The following is an 18,288-nucleotide window of genomic DNA, read 5'->3' on the forward strand; positions in this document are numbered from 1 at the left end:
TAAAGTGACAGCATCTCTGCGCTACAATGAGTCTTCCCTGTTAAATGTCTAAAAACGTGAAATCACAACGAACACACATCAAACAGTTTTTAAATCTTCTTGATGAAATCAGAGGTCAACAGTTTAGTTCTCCTTCAAGGTTTGTGTTTATTAACAGCCAAACATCCCAGAGTTTGGTCCAAGTCATCTTTCTAACTGAAACACTTTTCTAATAATGTCTGGATTAAAGGATTCACTTTGAGGCTTCAGTCACTTTTGAAAAATTAAAAGTTAAGTTTAAAAATAAGTAATAACAACATTTAAGAAACAGGATTAAAGTGAAGTGGCCAACAGACACTAACTACAGTAAATTCAAACAACGTAATCATCTAAAAATAAATTTTAACAAAAACATTTTTGTTAAAGTTTTCAAAGACTTCATCTTTGATTAAGACAAGAGAAAAACTAATAAAACTTCAACATGTTCACTTTTTGTCTACACAGCAAAAACTGGAGAGTTGAAATTTCGGGGTTAAACAAACCAGAGTTGATTTTCACTCTTGAAGTGTTATTTTAACACATTGTGATTCAAATGGTGTTCAGTGTTGGGGTTATTTATCAGTGTTACCCAAATCAAGCTAATTTAACACTACAGAGAGTTAATGCCCATGGGCTTCTGCCTCAGAAACCCTGTGCAAGAAAGTACAACGGACTGACACTCTTGAAGTGTTATTTTAACTCACTGTGATTCAAATAATGTTCAGTGTTGGAGTTATTTTAGCCAAATCAAGCTCATTGAACACTGTAGAGAGTCAAAGCCCCTGGGCTCCCGCCTCGGAAACCCTGTGGAAGAAAGTGCATCGTGCTGGTAATTTTCCATGAGCTGCAGAAGGTTTCATCAGTGCTGGAAAAAGTTCTTCACAAGTGGTAAGTAACTGTAATTTATGGGGAAGATAATATTAAATGAAAGTTAGTGTATACATGATGTATCTAGGGAAAACTGTATAACTTTTCTACGCTTTTTTGTTGCTGTTAAGCTGCTTTCACACCGGCAGCGGGACGTGGCGTTCATGTTTATGTAAGCGTTACAGGCAGAACAGAAGGTGTAAATGCAGCTTTACCCGAACAGCTAATGCTTCATTTACACAGACGTTGAGTTTCAATATCAACTCAATGTAGAGGATATGCGACGCAATTTGAGCGCAGCACGTTTTCAGCTAAGTTAAAAAAAAGAGAGACGTTGGCGAGGTTTTAAGCAATCTGGGACTCAACGTGTTCAGTGACTCCATGAGCAGGTGAAGTACAAATACAAAATGGCGACTCGATGTCACTATTTTAATCCCGAACGTCCATCCATCCATCTTAACCTGCTTTATATCCCTTTCGGGGCCGCTGGGTTACTGGAGCACGTCCGGATACTGTTGGGCGAAGGTGGGAAAACCCTAGACAGGTCACCAGCTTGTTCCAGGGCCCATGATGGGGATGGAGTGCTCCACGTCCGCCCCCGCCTCGGTAGGCTGGTTGGCGGCAGACAGAGAGCCGCCGCGGCTTTATATTTTATTTCCACCGCGAAAATATCAAAAAAGATCCTCTAGTTTTATTATTATTTTTACCTTTTTGAAATAATCTAATAAATAAGTATGCCTTTCCTGCTTGTAATAGCTGGATGTCACGTTATCTAGATGATTAAATTAAATAGGGGAATATATTTATATTTTAACCTTTAGATGTGTTGTGAAATGCATTTTAAAAGCAAAATGTATAAAAAAAATTTGTATGTTTGTTTTATTTCGAGCCATGGAGAATGATTTAACGCTAGCATTTACGAATAAGTCAATCTTTGTGTCCTTTAGAAAGATATGGGCTGTCACTTTTTGTGGGGGAGGGGGTGTTACTTAAGTATAATTTAATTTTATAAAGCAACCTTGCTTTAATCAATCTCTACACCACATTGTAAATGTAACTAAATTTTATAATCTAACTCTTGTAGGTCTATTGGTGTTGCTCTTCAGCTTCAGAGGTTTTCAGCTGGTAAACCTAAAGTGATTTAGGTAAGTCTTGATAGTCATGTTAGCAGTGTCAGCATGGCCACTCGCTTTTTTCCCCCTCAGATTATTTCTTGTTTTTTATGGAAGGCTCATTCTAACATATACCAGAGTTGGTGATTACATAATTGACTATGCATATTACATGCCTCACATACATTATTCTGGAATCCGCTGAATGTGTATTAAAAGTTTCAGTCCTCTAGTGTATAACATGGTTGATATAGGTTTACTGTGTTCATATGAATTGTTTAAGTTGTATGCTATAAAATGCTTATTTCTGTCATGTTTTCTCTTTTTGGTATGGTTCAGTAAATTGCTGGTTCAGGTTCGCTACCACCAACAGCAGAAATATGTAAAGGTGGATGAAGTTGGAGAGTTTGATTTCATGCAACTGCATGAAAAAGGTTAGTTTTTAAAATTTTGATTGTGTAGGTGATTTTTATCCAAATTAGTTTAATCATTTGTGAAGTGAGAATAGTGCTGGCTTAAAAGGTGCTCTCAGAAATATCTCATCTTTTCCAGTCATCGAGAGGTTTTGCCTGCCACCTGACGCAAAATAGTATACAAAGATGCAACAGGGACAGAAGTTGACTAAGACATTTTCAATGACCTTGTCAGCCAAGGCAGCGTTGTTTTAACAGTTTTCCCAAGTGATGGTGAGAAATGTAAAGGGTCAGTTACATGAAGCAATTCAGTGTCAAATGGTGGAACCTGAATTCTAAAATCAGTCTACAGAAAGAAAAAAAAAACAATTTGTAGTATAATGTGGAATCCAACAAGATGCAAAAAAATTGCCACATGTGAACAAAGCTGTCTTTTTTTTTATTTCTGAATTTTATTTTTTCTCCTAGAGTTTACCGATTGCTCCTTGTCCTCTCCATCTGAATGGTCTGACTCAAGCTTCAAGTTCAAGTGCAAGTGCATCAACTATACTTCTAGATGAGATCCCAAGGAAGAAATCAAGAGTTAAAGGAACAATCAATGCAGTTTCTGCAAAAAAGGTTGGAACAAAGCTCATTTATCTTTAATTGTCAACATTTGTTATTTTCCGTTTAATTACAATTTTTGTCTTCTTTAAGTTGATCGAAGCTGTACTTGGAACCAGTTCAGGTGGTGAGGAGGTCCTTGAAGAATATCACACATCACAGACTCTTAAAGATTCTACCAGAAGAAAGCTGGTCAATACAATAGTGGCCCACATGATTGATAAACACAGGTAAATGTGCCCAGTTTTTTTACACTTAAAAAAAGAATAAAAACTGTTTAGCTTACTATAGTAATCCCAATTGAATCTCTTCCCAGACATCTCCCCACCAAAGCTGTTAGAGAAGAATATGCTCTTGGGATAGTGACACTTTTTCCATCCCTGAAAGACCCATACTCCAAGAAAGGCTATGTATATATAATTATAATTGTAATATTTGTTGAGATAGTATTTATGTTTTGTGTTGTTGGGTTCTGGGTAGGGTTGTGCCGATGGACGATATCATCGTCCATCGTGATGGGTGACTGACATCCCGATGGAGAGACCACCATCGTGATGCCACGCCCCCGCCACGTTGCGCGTCGACACCATAAGCCGCGGTTACATGTACAAAATATCTTGATGGGATCAATGGTCGGATTAGAATCCAACCGTGTACATGGGCCCAGAAAAATGTTTTCAGAATATAAAAACGTTCACTAAGGTCACACTTTCCGTCGGAATAAATCATTCGCACATGCGCAGTAGGGTTTGAAAAACGGAAGCATATAAACTCCGCCGAGCGGCTTTTTTTTCTTCAAACTTTATTGTATGTAACAATTCAATACAAAACATTGTTAAACAGCGCCGAGCGGCTATATACATTGACATGTCAGCTCGGTAAAATACGAGATGATCTTCTAAACGTGCTTTTAATAATGTTACGGTTATTATGAAACACCTGTTCGCTCATCATTTGAATTTTAATCCGCGTGGTCAGTGCTTTTTCTGAACGAAGCCAGGATTAGCAGTATGCTAACACGGGCTAACAACATTAGCTTTGGATGGTGCTGCTTGCTGGCTGCACGTAAACATGTAAGAATAACATCAGCCTTTATTTAGTCGGGACACGACTGGAAACACAAATCCGCGTGATTGTTTGAATGTTTTCTAAGGACTGAGCGACATTTCTGCTTTGAAGCTCAAACCGCTGTGTGTGTGCTAACGATCCGAGCTGTGTACAGACACACACTTTTAGACCCGGTTCTGAGTTCGGTTGCTTGTACCCCTAGAGCTGCGGGACGGATCGCAGTCTTAAATCTCCCACACATATCGCTCATGTACCCCCCCCCCCCCCCCCTTCCCATCAAACACAAAGCTGTAAGTCCGCACTCCCCCGGAAGTGCGGGAGCGGACTACTTCTTTTCTATTTTGTTTGTTACTTTTTTTGTTAAAGTCACTTCCCTCAGTTTATACTGGATCATCGCAGATTGGGAAATAAAATGAAAAAAGCAAAAAAACGAATAGCAGTTGTATAAGAACGAAAAATGTAAAAATACCCCCCCCCCCCCCCCCCGACGATGTCATCGTCCATCCCGATGGTTGACAGCAAACATCGTCAACGGCCTATTTAAGGGACATCGCCCAACCCTAGTTCTGGGTGGGCATTTTGATTTCTGATATTCTTAAAAATGACAGACAATGCACAATAAGTGTTAATGTATTACCATTTCAGGAACACTTCTATGATGCTGCAAGCAGTACAGGATACATTTCTTGGCGTCTTAAGACCATCCAGAGAAAGATTCGACGAGAATGTACCACTTCAAATAGCCTCACTGGCCTTTCTCAAGGACAAGGTAATACATCTGCAAACTGGTTACCTTATGTCAGCTACTGTAGTAGAAGAGAACAAAGAGGGTTTTAGGTTTGCATGCCTTCACCTCTTTCACAAAAGTATTTTGTTTGTCTGACATAAGAAAGCCACTTTCCTCTAACTAGATTGGTTGAACATTTTCTTGGACTGACTTTAATTATATATGTATTTTTTTTTTTCATTTACCTATCTGATCAGCAACTAGGACCTGATTTCTATGAAGTGTATGTGTTCCTTTCTTCAGGGGGCCCTAAATTCCAGAGATCTGTTGTAGTTGAAGAGCAGCAGCTGGATGGAGATGCTTGTCAGGAGGCAATGTCTTTGCTCAACCATGCCACAGACACTACACTAATTTTTCGAAAGATGAGAGAGACGTTTCAGCATCGGCAAAAACTCGTCAATGACTCAGACAAAGCGCTTGACATCCTGTCATGCTTCCCAAGATTCCTGGATACCAAAGGATTGGTAAGTATGCAGTGGTATGTTGAGAACTACTTGAAGTGTTGTGCTGAATGTGTTTGTGGTATATTTTCTTTCTCATAGGCGAATCAAGACTTCATTCTCTTGTTTAATGACGAGGTATCCAACCAGCTGCTTCAGAAATGGGACCCGATCTTTAGATGCAACATTATCAAAGAGGCCAAGCAGCTCACTTCAACTCCAGAGCTTCGTCAGCTGTTGCATTCAGCAGAGAGTCCACAAGGCAGTGATGAGACAATGAGTGAGTTTTGCTCTCTTGTGTTTACAATTCAATACTTTATTAACATTTTGTACTTTGTACTGTCATTGTATTATTTATTGCGGCACATATCTTCTACAGACATGCAGAGTTTTAAAAATTTTCAACAGAGTAACTGCTTTTTGCACTTTTAATGATCATTGTTTTAAGTCTTTATTAATTCATTCTTTGTTCCATAGCTCATGACGCAGAGATGGCCTCGCTTTTGTTGCTGTTATACCTTCCACCACCACCTGGGGGGCCAAAGTATCCAAAAATCAGCGCCTCTGATGCAGTTGAAAAAGTTGACTTTCTCAAGGTAATTTTATATTTGTTAATTTTGATCATGTGTAAAACTGGTAAATAGATAAATGAAACAAATTTTAGGCAAGTTTCCTTTAACATAGAATGTTTGTGTTAACTTGTGCAGTGCTATTTCTGACTTGAGTGTCCAATGTCCCTTTTAAACCTCAGTCTTACTGCAGTTTGGAGGAGCATCTTCAGAATCAGCACCACCATCAGCTGTACCTCCTTGCCGTTGGTCGTGAAAAGAGGAACATCGACAGATTCTACATCTCCATTGACAACCATCTCATCCCATGCCAGGCAAACCGCTCCCTTGGGGCATTTGATGAACTTTTTAAAGCTCATTTTGTTTTCAGTGTGTCTTATGATGGTGCACTTCTGAATTTCTACACCTTTTTGCAGACAACAGTTTATAATATTGATATGGGTAAAATGAAGGTGTCACCAAAAGTTTCGAGACATGAGCCAAACTCCTTATCCAGGAGGTGCTTCTCACAACCCAGATTTAAAGTCAAGGCAATTAAAGGCATTTTGATCAAAATGCTCATGTTTTTTGTGCAAGAAAGTTTGTCCCAGCAGTTGATTTCACACATGAGTTGAACATGGTTATTATCCTGGACCAAAGTTCAAGTTGTTTTGTTGTCAGCCAAGTTATAGGCTTCAGCTTCAAACTTATGCAGGCTTTAGAAAGCACCTCATCACTGCTTATAGAGGCATTGAACAAATTGTTTTTTCCCACTCCCATCCAAGTCTTTTTGTTATTCTGTCATGTAATATGTTTTATTTAACTGCATGAGAGTGAAATATTAAATATTTTTTAAATTACATCTTTTGGGAAGTATTTCATTTTCGGTTAAATAATTTCAACTGTTGTATCGTATTATAGTATTGGATTAAAAAAACACTTTTGGATAGTTTAAGTGTCTAGCTAAGTTTAGTGAGTTAAGAAGGAACTCTGACTGTTAGTTTAACATATTTATTGAGTTAAACAAGTGACTGACTTGGTGTTAATTTAACATTAATTGAGTTAAATAAGTGACTGACTTGGTGTTAATTTAACATTAATTGAGTTAAAAATGTGACTGACTCGGTGTTAATTTAACATTAATTAGTTAAATAAGTGACTGACTAGGTGTTAATTTAACATTAATTGAGTTAAACAAGTGACTGACTTGGTGTTAATTTAACATTAATTGAGTTAAAAAAGTGACTGACTTGGTGTTAATTTAACATTAATTGAGTTAAAAAAGTGACTGACTCGGTGTTAATTTAACATTAATTGAGTTAAACAAGTGACTGACTTGTGTTAATTTAACATTAATTGAGTTAAATAAGTGACTGACTCGGTGTTAATTTAACATTAATTGAGTTAAATAAGTGACTGACTTGGTGTTAATTTAACACTAATTGAGTTAAACAAGTGACTCTGACTCAGTGTTAATTTAACATATTGAGTTAAACAAGTGACTCTGACTCAGTGTTAATTTTAACATATTAATTGAGTTAAACAAGTGACTCTGACTCGGTGTTAAATGATTTAACTATTTTGAAAATGTTAATTTAACTCCGTAAAGTGTGGAGCTATATAAACCCTGAAAAAGTGTTGAAACTAACTCTGTGGGAGTTGAACCAACACTCCACTTTTTGCTGTGTAGATACAGAAAACATAAATATAATGTTAGTCTTTTTGTGTAAAATGTATCAAACATAATGTGAAGATACAATTGTTCAAAAATGACAGTTGCCTTTGCACCAACATTTAAAAAAATATTTACAAAATAAATCACTATTTATAAAGAATATATTTTGATTTTTTGTGAGGTAACATAAAATTGCATGGAGGAAAAAACAACTACCAGGGTAAATTTTCGAGCAATTTAGTTTAAAATTATTACTGAAAACTAACTTCACTTTTATTATAAATTTTAGAAAAAACAGCTGCAACTTCCAGCTTTTTCTGCCACAATTATCACAAAAATCCATGTGAGATTGCTGAGGGACTGTACATCAATTCAGACCATAGAGTTTCTCCTTTTTTAATTTTTGGATGCTGTTGTGCCACGGGATTTTTGTCAAGGATAAAGTGTACCTTGGCTCAAAAAAGGTTGAAAAACACAGGTTAAGAAAACCCGGTTAAAGACTGAAGGTGACAGAGCCTTTGCAGCAGTGGCTTCATCCCTTTGGAACTCCCTTCCTCTCAGCCTCAGATCTGCAGACTCTGTGTTTTCTTTTAAAAAGCAGCTAAAAATGTACCTTTTTAAAATTGCTTTTTCACAATTATTTTTATATTCTTTGTTTTACCGTGTTTTACTGTGAAGCACTTTGCGATTTTGTCTGATTCTCTGTGTGTACACTGCAGAAGAACCTGGATCTAGTGTGTTTTTCCTTTTGTTGCATCTCCTGCTTTGCAATGATTAACCCTAAACAAGAACGCGTGCGAGCTATAGAAGTCAGGGAGTTAGGGCGGAGTGTGTCAAGGAATAATGCTGCGCTCCACTGACTTTGACTGAGCAGAATGTAAACAGATGTTAGTCCTGCTCTGGGTGGGCCTGCTGCTCCACTCCTCCTCCTTTCCTCTCAAACAGTTTCATGTGTCTGTAAAGTTTTGTAAACTTTAGAAGACAGGACTTATTGAACTGGTTATATAAATGTTTTTTCCGGACTAAATAAAGTATTGGCAGCGTGAAAAAGCCCTGTCCCTCTGAGTGACTGTGACACTCCCTCTGGAAGCGAGCTCGGCAGGGAGGGGGGGCCCGACTCCAGCAGTGGGAGGGAGATTAGCTGGGACTGCTGGAGAAGGTGTCTAAACGTGTTTGAGTCATGGGTGGTCTAACTCGCCGAGTGTCGTCAGTCAACAAGCGCCCATCAGCATTCAAACTCACCTTTTAACATTTTTTTTTATGAGCAGCCCTTCACTTTCTGAACAAACTCAGTGAGACAGCGGTAAAATGTGCTCCGGTTAAGACTGCACTAAAAAAAATGATGCAGCAGGTTTTTTGTCTCCATTAGTTTGTCTCTGAAGCTGCAGCAGCGTTGAAGTTAAAGGTCAACCAATCAGAAATCAAATGTTGATAGGGGGGCAGCTCACTTATCTCCATCTAGGCTGCAAGTATGGCTGTGGTTTTTGGTCCAATCTAGATTAGATTATCAAATTAAAATAATCAGATTATCTTGATTTATGTTGCAAATTTCACTGCCGGGATTCATCAACATCCCTGGACTCTGCTGGGATTTTTTGGAACACTTGGGTCAAAATTTGTAAAGGTTTTCCAATTCTGTTTCCTCCTTCTAGTGTTCAGTATTTCACCGCCTCTTGTGCCACGGGGATTCTGCTGTCAGCCTTGGTGTTTAAATCTTGGAGTGAGAACACACAGAACGTCTCATGTTTACAGTACAGCCTCGCCGGTTAAAAATACTCTCCTCTGGAAGTTCAGTCATGGCGCTCGCTCCAAAAACACCACCAAACTGGGACTCACTGCAAAACAATCTCAGGTGTATTTTTGAAGCTGCAACACAGGAGCGCCATCATTTTTGGAGCTAAAAATGAGTAAAAAAAACAAAGATTAAACTATGTTTTTAAAGATGGTCATTTTACTCAGGCTACAGTAGTTCTGGAATGTCCTAAAACAAAAGTTTTTTGTGTGCAGGTTTTCACATTTTCACCCTAATTTGTGTCCTTTCCTAAATTCATGTAAAGCCTAACCTGGTTAAAACAAGAGCAGAAAATTTGTAGCGACAGTGACGATTATGACAGAGGGTAACCCAATTCTAGCAGGTGGTTTCTCTGCCCAGATTTATCAGCAAACTCAGAATTTTAAAAAATGGATAAAGGTAAAAACAAATTCCACAATTGACAGTAAAAAAATGGTATCCATGAATACGATCAATATTAAATTGATGGTTTTTCCTTTCAAAGCAAAACAGTTTTTATTCATCAGACTGACTTGGTTTTGTACCAGTCCACTTAGCACAGTTTAGTGCATTGGATCTGTTGACTGCTGGTAAACCAGCCTCAAGAAGTTTAATGTGTTTCTGTTCTGTCATTGATGTAAAAATGATGACCAAGTGGTTTTTATTGAACCAAATCAGCTTTTAAATCTTCTTGATTGGTGCCAATGTAGACAAGATGTGACATCATAGAGCGCCAACCTTTCCAAAATGGGCACGACAAAATCCTGACAGTTTTTGTATTTACTGGAACCAGATCAGTTCTTAAAAAAACTTCAAGGTGTCTTGTTATGCAAAACATCAGTCATCTTTCATTTTAGTGTAAAACAGTACAACTTTGTAGCACAAAATGAACTCACAGCTTGTTTTTATATTTTTTAGATGTAGCAACAGGAAAAAAATAGTTGGTTGAATGCTGTAAAGCATTCAACCCTTTGTTTTCCTCTCACGCTATCTTCCGCCGTTTTTCGGCACTTAAGTCCTTCAACAATTTTCAACCTATTTTAACCATTCAGCTCTTAAACTGTTCAGCTCTTTCAGCTTATTACTGCTATGACTTTTGGTTTTTCAAATCCTTGAACTTTTTAAGATATTCCAGGATTTTCCAGGATTTTTTCTCCATTGAAATACATGGAGAATTTTTCGTGCAGAAGTTTACAGTTAAACTTCTTTTACAATTTTTAACCTATTTTAACCATTCAACTATTAAAATGTTCAGCTCTTTCATCTTATTCCAGCTATGACATTTTTTCTTTCAAATCCTTGAACTTTTCCAGAGATTCCCGGATATTCCCGGATTTTCCAATATTTTTGCTCCATTGGCCAAACCTTTGCTTCTTTAAACAATTGTAACTTTAACATTCTTTTGGCTAGAGACACCGTTCAAACATTGAAATGTTCACAAGGCTTTGGACTTCAATATAAGGCTCAAAATTATTATGGGATGGCAACACCACCTACAGTTTGGTGGCCATTTTGTCCCAAAATGTGAGGCAATTTTAAACTTCTCCAACTTTCACCTATTTTAACCATTCCACTATTAAAATGTTCAACCCTTTCAGCTTATTCCTTTCAGCTACGACTTTTAGTCTTTCAAATCTTTGAACTTTTCAAGATATTCCAGGATTTTCCAGGATTTTCCAAGATTTTCGCTCCATTTAAATACATTGAGAATCCTTGAAAACCTTTGGTTCTTTCAACCATTGTAACTTCAACATGCCTTTAGCTAGAGACACCGTTCAAACGTTTAATTGATCACAAGGCTTTGGACTATAAAATAGGTTTAGAAATCATTATGGGATGTCGACACAACCTACTGTTTGGTAGCCATTTTTTGACCAAATCTGAAGCAAATATTGCAATAAACTTCATCCATGGCTGGAACTGAACATATTGAAATTCAATGGATCTGGACATATAAGGAATGTGGGCGTGGTTAGCAAACAAACTTTGTTGCTAAGGACGTCCAAAGGTTTACTTTTTCCGATTTGTCTGAAACTGACGTCGATTTGTTCGTCATCCCCAGGCGACCCAAACATAAAATGGTTGCTATGGAGATAAAATTAATAGAAAAGCCGCCATTTTGAAAAAAAGTGGATTTTCTATCAACTTAGAACATGAAGCTTTTACCAATATGATACTCTCAAACAATGTGTTTTTTTGAGTCATTTGATGATGCTGATTCCAATGCTCGCACTTTTAGCCAATTTAGCAGCATCTTCAAATTTTCAACAGTTCAGGCATTTTTTCAACAATTTCAGCTTTAATGCTTAACTCCTTCTACAAATTTTGACCTATTTTAGCTATTCTACTATTACAATTTTCCACCTTTTCAGCTTATTCCTGCTAGGACTTCTGATCCTTTAACTTTTCAAGGTTTTTCCAGTACAGTTCAGCCATTTCTTCAGCAAATTTAGCTTTCATTCAGCAGTACAGCATTCAACCCTGCATTTTCTTCTGGAAATGCAGCTCTTTCTAGTTACACTTTGTGTTAAATCAAGTTCTCATCAGGATAAAACCTTGATTAGCTAATATACTCTTTAGGATTCTGATTATGTAGGATTTTAGCTGTCAGTGGAAAAATGCCACAAACTTAGAAGCACACATCGCTGATCGTTTTCTCTTCCACCTCCTCCTGCTTTCCTGCTGTCAGGCATTTGTTTTTGGGCTTTTTTTTAATTTGGCCTATCCTTTAACAACTTTCACCTATTCCTTTTTCCTCTCCTGTTGTATTTTATCATTTTCAGTATTCCCACCATTCGTTTGAGTTAGTTTTCTGTCTCTCTGTAGAAATCTTCCTCGATCCCATCCAACTCGCTCACTGGGATTTTCCTTTGACCTTTACACCTCCTGACATCCCATCTCACCCGTACTGTCCTCTCAGTCAGTCTCTTCCTCTGTGATATATTTAAAGAGAAAAGCAGCAGGGGAGAATTAGCACACCTGGCCCAGTTTCTGTGTCTCCAGCTGTCACAGGCGACCTTTTTTTCGAATAGGTCACCATCTTCTTCCGTTCTCATTTTCATTTTGTTGGTGCTTACTGCTTCTCTGCAGGACCATGACTGTTATTTTACAGAATAACTGCTGAATTATGGCTTAGCATTTCTTATGAGTAAATGAGAAATGTAGATAGAAGACAGATGGTTTTACCTGAAGCTCATTCTGCGGGTATGCTTGGTGGTGCTTTCTTAGCTGTACCCTCCCTTTGGTCCAACTTTTATAAAGGAAATTTACAGGAAATGCACGTCTCAGGGTGTTTGCCTTCACACTTAGTCATTTCCCACAGTTAGCATCAATGTTCTCTTTTTTTAAAATCAATCCAAACACGTTTTTTTGTGTGTGTTTTAACACTTTGTTTGATTTAGCAGATATAAAGTTTACTTGAACTTAGTGAAACAGGCAAACTTTTCTGTTGTTGCTTTTCCAATGCTTTTCCAATTTCTTCCTAGTTGTGGCTGATTTTTCTCTACAGTGCAATGTGAAGGCAAACTAAACCCAATGAAAGTGGAACATTTAGAGGCTTTTCTGCTTCACTGGCGACACCAAAGAAAGCATATATTATGGATTTCATGGCCCTTATCTCCATACATGCAGTTTGTGTTTTTGAAATTTTGTTTATGTACTTTTTCAATCAGTAGAAAACAACCGCTGTCACTCTCTGACATTGTTAATTCGAAAGAATTTTAGTTAAAATTATGAAGCTGTGTAAGAAACCCTTCACAATTTCTTAAAATCCCACTCTGATCACCTTTGATTTATTTTCAAAGTGTTTCTAGTGGTCATTTAATGATAATCATGCTGTTTATAGCCTAAATAATAAAATAAAAAAAACCTGTGCTGTTCTCTAGGGCATAGTTTCTGCAGAGCGGCAGGGAGCTCATTAGAAATTCACTTCTGAGTTATGGGCAAGGCCATTGATGCAAAGTAAGCCTGCCTCCCTTTCCCATCATCTAACAGACCGTCACAACCCCAACCCAACATTACAGGTGCAACAAAAGTGGTGAGCAGTATTGTAAATATCTAGCCGTACAGTATAAATCCAGATTCCAGCTCAAACAAGGAAAACAAAGACGTATGTAAATCGATTTGTCTGCAAGTGGATGCATCAGAATGGGGCAGAGCAACGACACTGTGGTCATCCGATGGTAGTTTTTATGTAACAACTTCAAATGGCATTTTTTCATCTTCTCCTGATTCACAACAATTTGAATAAAGAACTACTCAGAAAAGCTTTTTCAATTGTACTTTTCTTTTTACATGTCCTCCATCATAAGAAAAAAGCCACAAGACCATATTAAAAACACCAAAAACACAATGTTCATCAGACTGGTTCTTTAAATCTCCAGACTTGCTCAAGCATTGTTTCCTGCTCTGGATGCCCAGAAAAGTAGGTCTTTCAGTGGTGTAACCCTAATATATATAGATGGTGATAAATAAAAGCCCAAAATGGGATCATTACATACGCTTCAGTTGGCTCCAGTCTCCTACATGCCCATAAAGTGTGCTACCTTTGCCATTAATAAGTGTAAAAGCTCAGCTTTCCGGATTTGACAGCATTATGATGCTTAAATTCACTCTCCCGTCCTACTTCCTCCCTCAGCAGGCCTCCACACATGGCTGAAGAAAGTTGTGCTGTTTGGATCAGAGAAAGTTTCTCACAGGATAAGTCTCCTGACACACATGGGGCTTGATTTTATTTACTGGCTGATGTTGTTGTTACTCCCACGTGAGAGCTCATACTAGCATTTAATGACCTTGAATTTTCTTTATAATGCATCAAATGAGGTTTTTCTGGAACTTGGCCTGTTTGCTCCCTCAGTGGACTTGTTTGTTGTAAGTTAAATAAGCAATTGAGCCATTGACTTTCATTTATGATATGGCCAGGAAAGTTACCAACGTCTTTAATTTCCTATATATTCCATGTTCTCAATCGGGGAACTGTTTTCATTCATGCTGGTGAAAAGAACTTGTTCCTCCATCTCATGTTTTGCAGCACAGCTGTATTACATTGTTGGCAGAGAGTCGTAGTACCTGGACAGGGAGTCATTGCCAGTGAAAACACTGGAAAATCCTTTCATCAACAGTGGGTTTATCTGCTGAGTGTTGGGATCATGCAAATATTCAACAAGGCAAGATTTCTGTCTAAGCAGAAAATTTGAGCTGAAGTTTTCCTTTGAATGAAAAAAAATGGTTGAAGTTTATTTGTCTTACATTTCTGATTTTACCCCTTAGTATCTGGAGCTGCAACCAGAGGACAGGAGTTTCCTTGTAGCTTTCAGCAGGACTCACATGCTTCCAGAATACTGAACATTAGCGTGTCTGACCAAAGTCAGCTGCCACTTCAGAGCTGGTAGACAAGTGCTTTTTGTGCTGCAGCTTTCAAATGCTGACTTGCTGAGATCAGGTCAGAACCCCTCCATCATTGAGGCCAGATGATGCTTTTAGTAGCACAGAGCAGCAAGACAGTTGATCTAACATTAATGGAGTGGACCGGGTCAACATGAGACCTACGTTCCTTAAGGAATCTGTACCATAGAGAGGTATGTTTGACCACCACAGTACAGTTTGTCTGGCTGATGTGGTTGTGTCAAGTCTAAAAAAAGACAAAAAGGACAGCTATAGCTGCACTTTAAAGAGATTCTTGCTTTGGATGTCTCTTGCAGCAGAGCATTTTGAGACATCTGATGACTGCTTAGCAATCAGGACAGCGCCAGGGTACATTTGACCCCTACAGTCTGGCTGCTGTGATGGCTTAGTTCTGTGCTCTGGCACTTTTATGACACGGCCACATATGCAACTGCCACTGTGTGATGGCTAGGTCACGGAAGAACCCGATTTTTTTTCCCCAGAAAATCGTTGCTATGGTCATGAATGTAGAGGCAGCCATCAGTCGGGCAGTGATGACGTCTTTACAAAATCGAGCAACAGCTCGGGGGCCACAGGGCGGTGGAAGCCAGATCGCCTGGTCTCCACCGGCAGGCGATCTGATTGGACGATGTATAAATGTATAAATTTATAAATGTATCCGGATGGCGGCCGTCCCCATCAAATGTCATATCAACCCGGTAACCCGGCAGTATAAAAAGCAGGCCATTCTTTACCACACATTAGAATCTTCTTAATTTACAAATTTACATATTTTAGAAAACATGCCTCCCAAGAAAGCACAATGTTCAGTCTTCTTTGCATTCTTCTCAGCATCAACCGCTGTTCATCAAGACACAGGTCTGTGTGCTTTCAAAGCCAAGATGAGTTTTGTGCAGCATCAAGCCCTCTCATCATTTGGACCCAGCCCTGCAACTGTACGAATTCTAACAATAGGACGGTGGCAGTGGGACGGGGGCAGCGGGGTGGCTGGAGGTTGATAATCTGAAATCGTCTGGTCATTAGACGATTTTGGGGACCTGTCATTGGACTACCCTTGCATGACCTCCAAACGTGCCTGGGCAGCCACTAACCGATTTCAAGACATCGTCCAGATGCAGCTTAATTTGAACTTTTTCTTAAAACTTCCGTGGCCTCTGTGCGGTATGTAAAAATGCGACTGCCACCTACTGAATACAAAAGCCAGCTTGCAGTCACCTGTTGGTTTTACTGAAAAACGTGCATTTAGGACGCAGCTCAGCTGCATTTTGGCTTATGTGACTGTAGTCTTAGGTAAACCCTCCTCAGGCTGCTTTCTAGACATGTGCAGGAGCATAGCTCAGTTGACTTTACAACTGGCATGCGATCGCTAAAAGTGCTAGGATATGATTCATCACCGCCGTTATATCAATATAATTGCTCAAATATGCTTAGCAGAAAATCACAAATTGCTGATGTACTTTCAGTGAAAAATAACAAATTTAGTTTTAAAAGATCCATTGGTTTCCTAAGCCCTTCTTCTTCTGTTTCATTGTGAAAGCAGAAACACAGCCTCTTACTGCTTACTGTTCCCTACCGGTCCTAATCTGGACTTGGATGGTTATGGAACCAAGCGTCAGTTACCATGGTGTGAACAGGTTGTGATGTCATTGTTAAAGATAATACATGCATAGTGTTAAGTTGCGACTGGAGCATTCTATTGAAATCAAATGGGCAAAAGGGCTGTCTTGCAGAAGAAGGAGAACAAAGATCTAAACTTTGAGACTGGAAGCAGTTGTGAGTCCCTTATTCAGGTTGAACACTTTGATATGTCAGCACATTTGCCAGTCCCTATCCACCTTTTGCAAGAAACAGCTGATAGTAACAAATACAGATAAAAGACATCAAGGATGTTTGGAGAAGGAAATTGTGAGAATGGGAGAATGGGAAAGAAATGTGAGTGAGGAGGAATACTAGATGTACTATAGTGTCTCATGAGAAAAAAATACATCAAGCTTATGGAAACCAATACCTTTGCTTTGTGTTGCTGTAATATATCTAAACGTGCATGTTAGAGGGATTGTAAAGGGTTTGGAGGTGTGGGGTGTGTGAACTATGATATTTACTAGACAAATATCTCAGTACTGGAGATACGAATGGACAGAGGAAAGCAGTTGTCCCCATATGCGGTGCATATTTTACGGAGCATCCCTCACTTGGCTCACACTGTTCAGTCTTGTCTTGAATAAAAAAGACAAACCTTTGCCTTGCCACAAAGGGGTTTCTGTAGTTTTCACTTTCACATTATGCTTTTTCCTTCAAATTCTTAGTTTTTTATAAGTAGAAATATCATTTCTTAAATTTTCATCTTCGAAATTTTGCAAAAACTTTTATTGTACAGCTGGTGTAGGTTTTCATGTGTACCAGCTCCTGAAGTTGGTGCTTCATGTGTCATTGACAGGACAAATGGTTTTTTTCCTAATGATTGTGTGCGAGCCTTGTTTTCCCAGGTCCATCTTCCAGATTGGTTCTTGGTGTTGATAGTCGGGGGTCCGACTCTTTAACAGCAGGCTTGTTTGCTCTTGATACCTCCTGTTTGAGAGGGTTTTTCTGCCTTTGGCTCAGACGTTTTTACAGTTTACTGCGCTCAACACCAACCTGATAACAGCTTTTATGGACAGATGGTTCCAATATTGCTTTTTAAATATATATATATGTTGTGGCAACCTGGGGCTTATGGCCACCAAGACTCATGGGAAGAGTGGAATCTTGTGTGTAGAACCCCTCACCATAAGTGAGGGAAGCTGTAAAGAGAAGTGACCTTCATGTTACACTATTTGTGTGTGTTCAAAATAATTGGGCTTTGATGCTGGAAAGGAGATTGAGCTATCTGCTTCTCTCCTTACCGTTCCCCCTCTGAAACTGGCTTGTGGCGCCCAAGTGTTCATAGCGACGTTGCTTCATTGTGAAGCAGAATTCACCAAGCGTTGGACTGTTCACCCACTAATAGGGAACGTGAGCTGGGATTAGAACATCGTGAGACAGGTTAGTTTTACCCTTACTGATGAGGCACGGACAGCACTCCTACGCAGCCATTTAATTGGCGGATTGGCTCTTGCTATCCAGCTATGAGTGATATACTAGCTGGGTCATTACAATTTTAGCTCTAGGTTACAAAAACAAACAATGGGATAAACAGAACTGGAAAATGTCAAATGTATTTCAGTGTCTCCTGTAAATGTTACATGTTACAGTCTTTTCTTGGCACATTGTTACCATTGTATATTTCAAAATTTGCCTGCATCTGATGGACAAAAAATAATGTCAAACCGAGCATTGGCTTGACTTGCATTCAAGGTCTATTGACCCCCCTTTTTGGCAGCAAATTGATTTATGCACAAAAGACATTTGGCTATCTAGTCAAATGGTAGAGTTGGGCATTTTTATGTTGGTGTAAATGACAAGGAACACTTTTATCAGAGCAGTAGTAGTAGTAGTAGCTCATCCATCATGATTTGATAAACAGCTGGCTGTTGAGATGGTTACTGGGCACAGAAAAGGTGCAATTGATGGGTGACTGTTGGAGACAGCTCCTGGTCATGTCTCA

At 38.8% G+C, this 18,288-nt stretch overlaps 2 protein-coding genes across 13 annotated transcripts in view; both read left to right on the forward strand.

The window, feature by feature from the left end:
• The window catches only part of nav3 (neuron navigator 3), a 236,108-nt gene that overhangs the window by 5,634 nt on the left and 212,186 nt on the right, over positions 1-18,288 (forward strand). The window lies entirely within an intron of this gene.
• Positions 466-6,718, forward strand: LOC111946944. Of its 3 annotated transcripts, none has more exons than XM_023952477.1 (11): positions 466-1,491; positions 1,970-2,030; positions 2,337-2,431; positions 2,879-3,028; positions 3,107-3,243; positions 3,330-3,423; positions 4,727-4,850; positions 5,112-5,332; positions 5,411-5,588; positions 5,786-5,904; positions 6,060-6,718. In XM_023952477.1, the coding sequence occupies exons 3-11, from the start codon at positions 2,390-2,392 to the stop codon at positions 6,489-6,491; spliced, it is 1,497 nt and encodes a 498-aa protein (XP_023808245.1). In that variant the 5' UTR covers positions 466-1,491; positions 1,970-2,030; positions 2,337-2,389; the 3' UTR covers positions 6,492-6,718. The 3 variants fall into 3 exon arrangements, with proteins under 3 accessions (XP_023808245.1, XP_023808246.1, XP_023808247.1); XM_023952478.1 differs by having other exon boundaries at positions 466-906; XM_023952479.1 differs by lacking the exons at positions 466-1,491; positions 1,970-2,030; positions 2,337-2,431 and adding an exon at positions 2,480-2,683.

This window comes from Oryzias latipes, chromosome 23, assembly GCF_002234675.1.
Source record: "Oryzias latipes chromosome 23, ASM223467v1".
NCBI classification, from domain to species: domain Eukaryota; kingdom Metazoa; phylum Chordata; class Actinopteri; order Beloniformes; family Adrianichthyidae; genus Oryzias; species Oryzias latipes.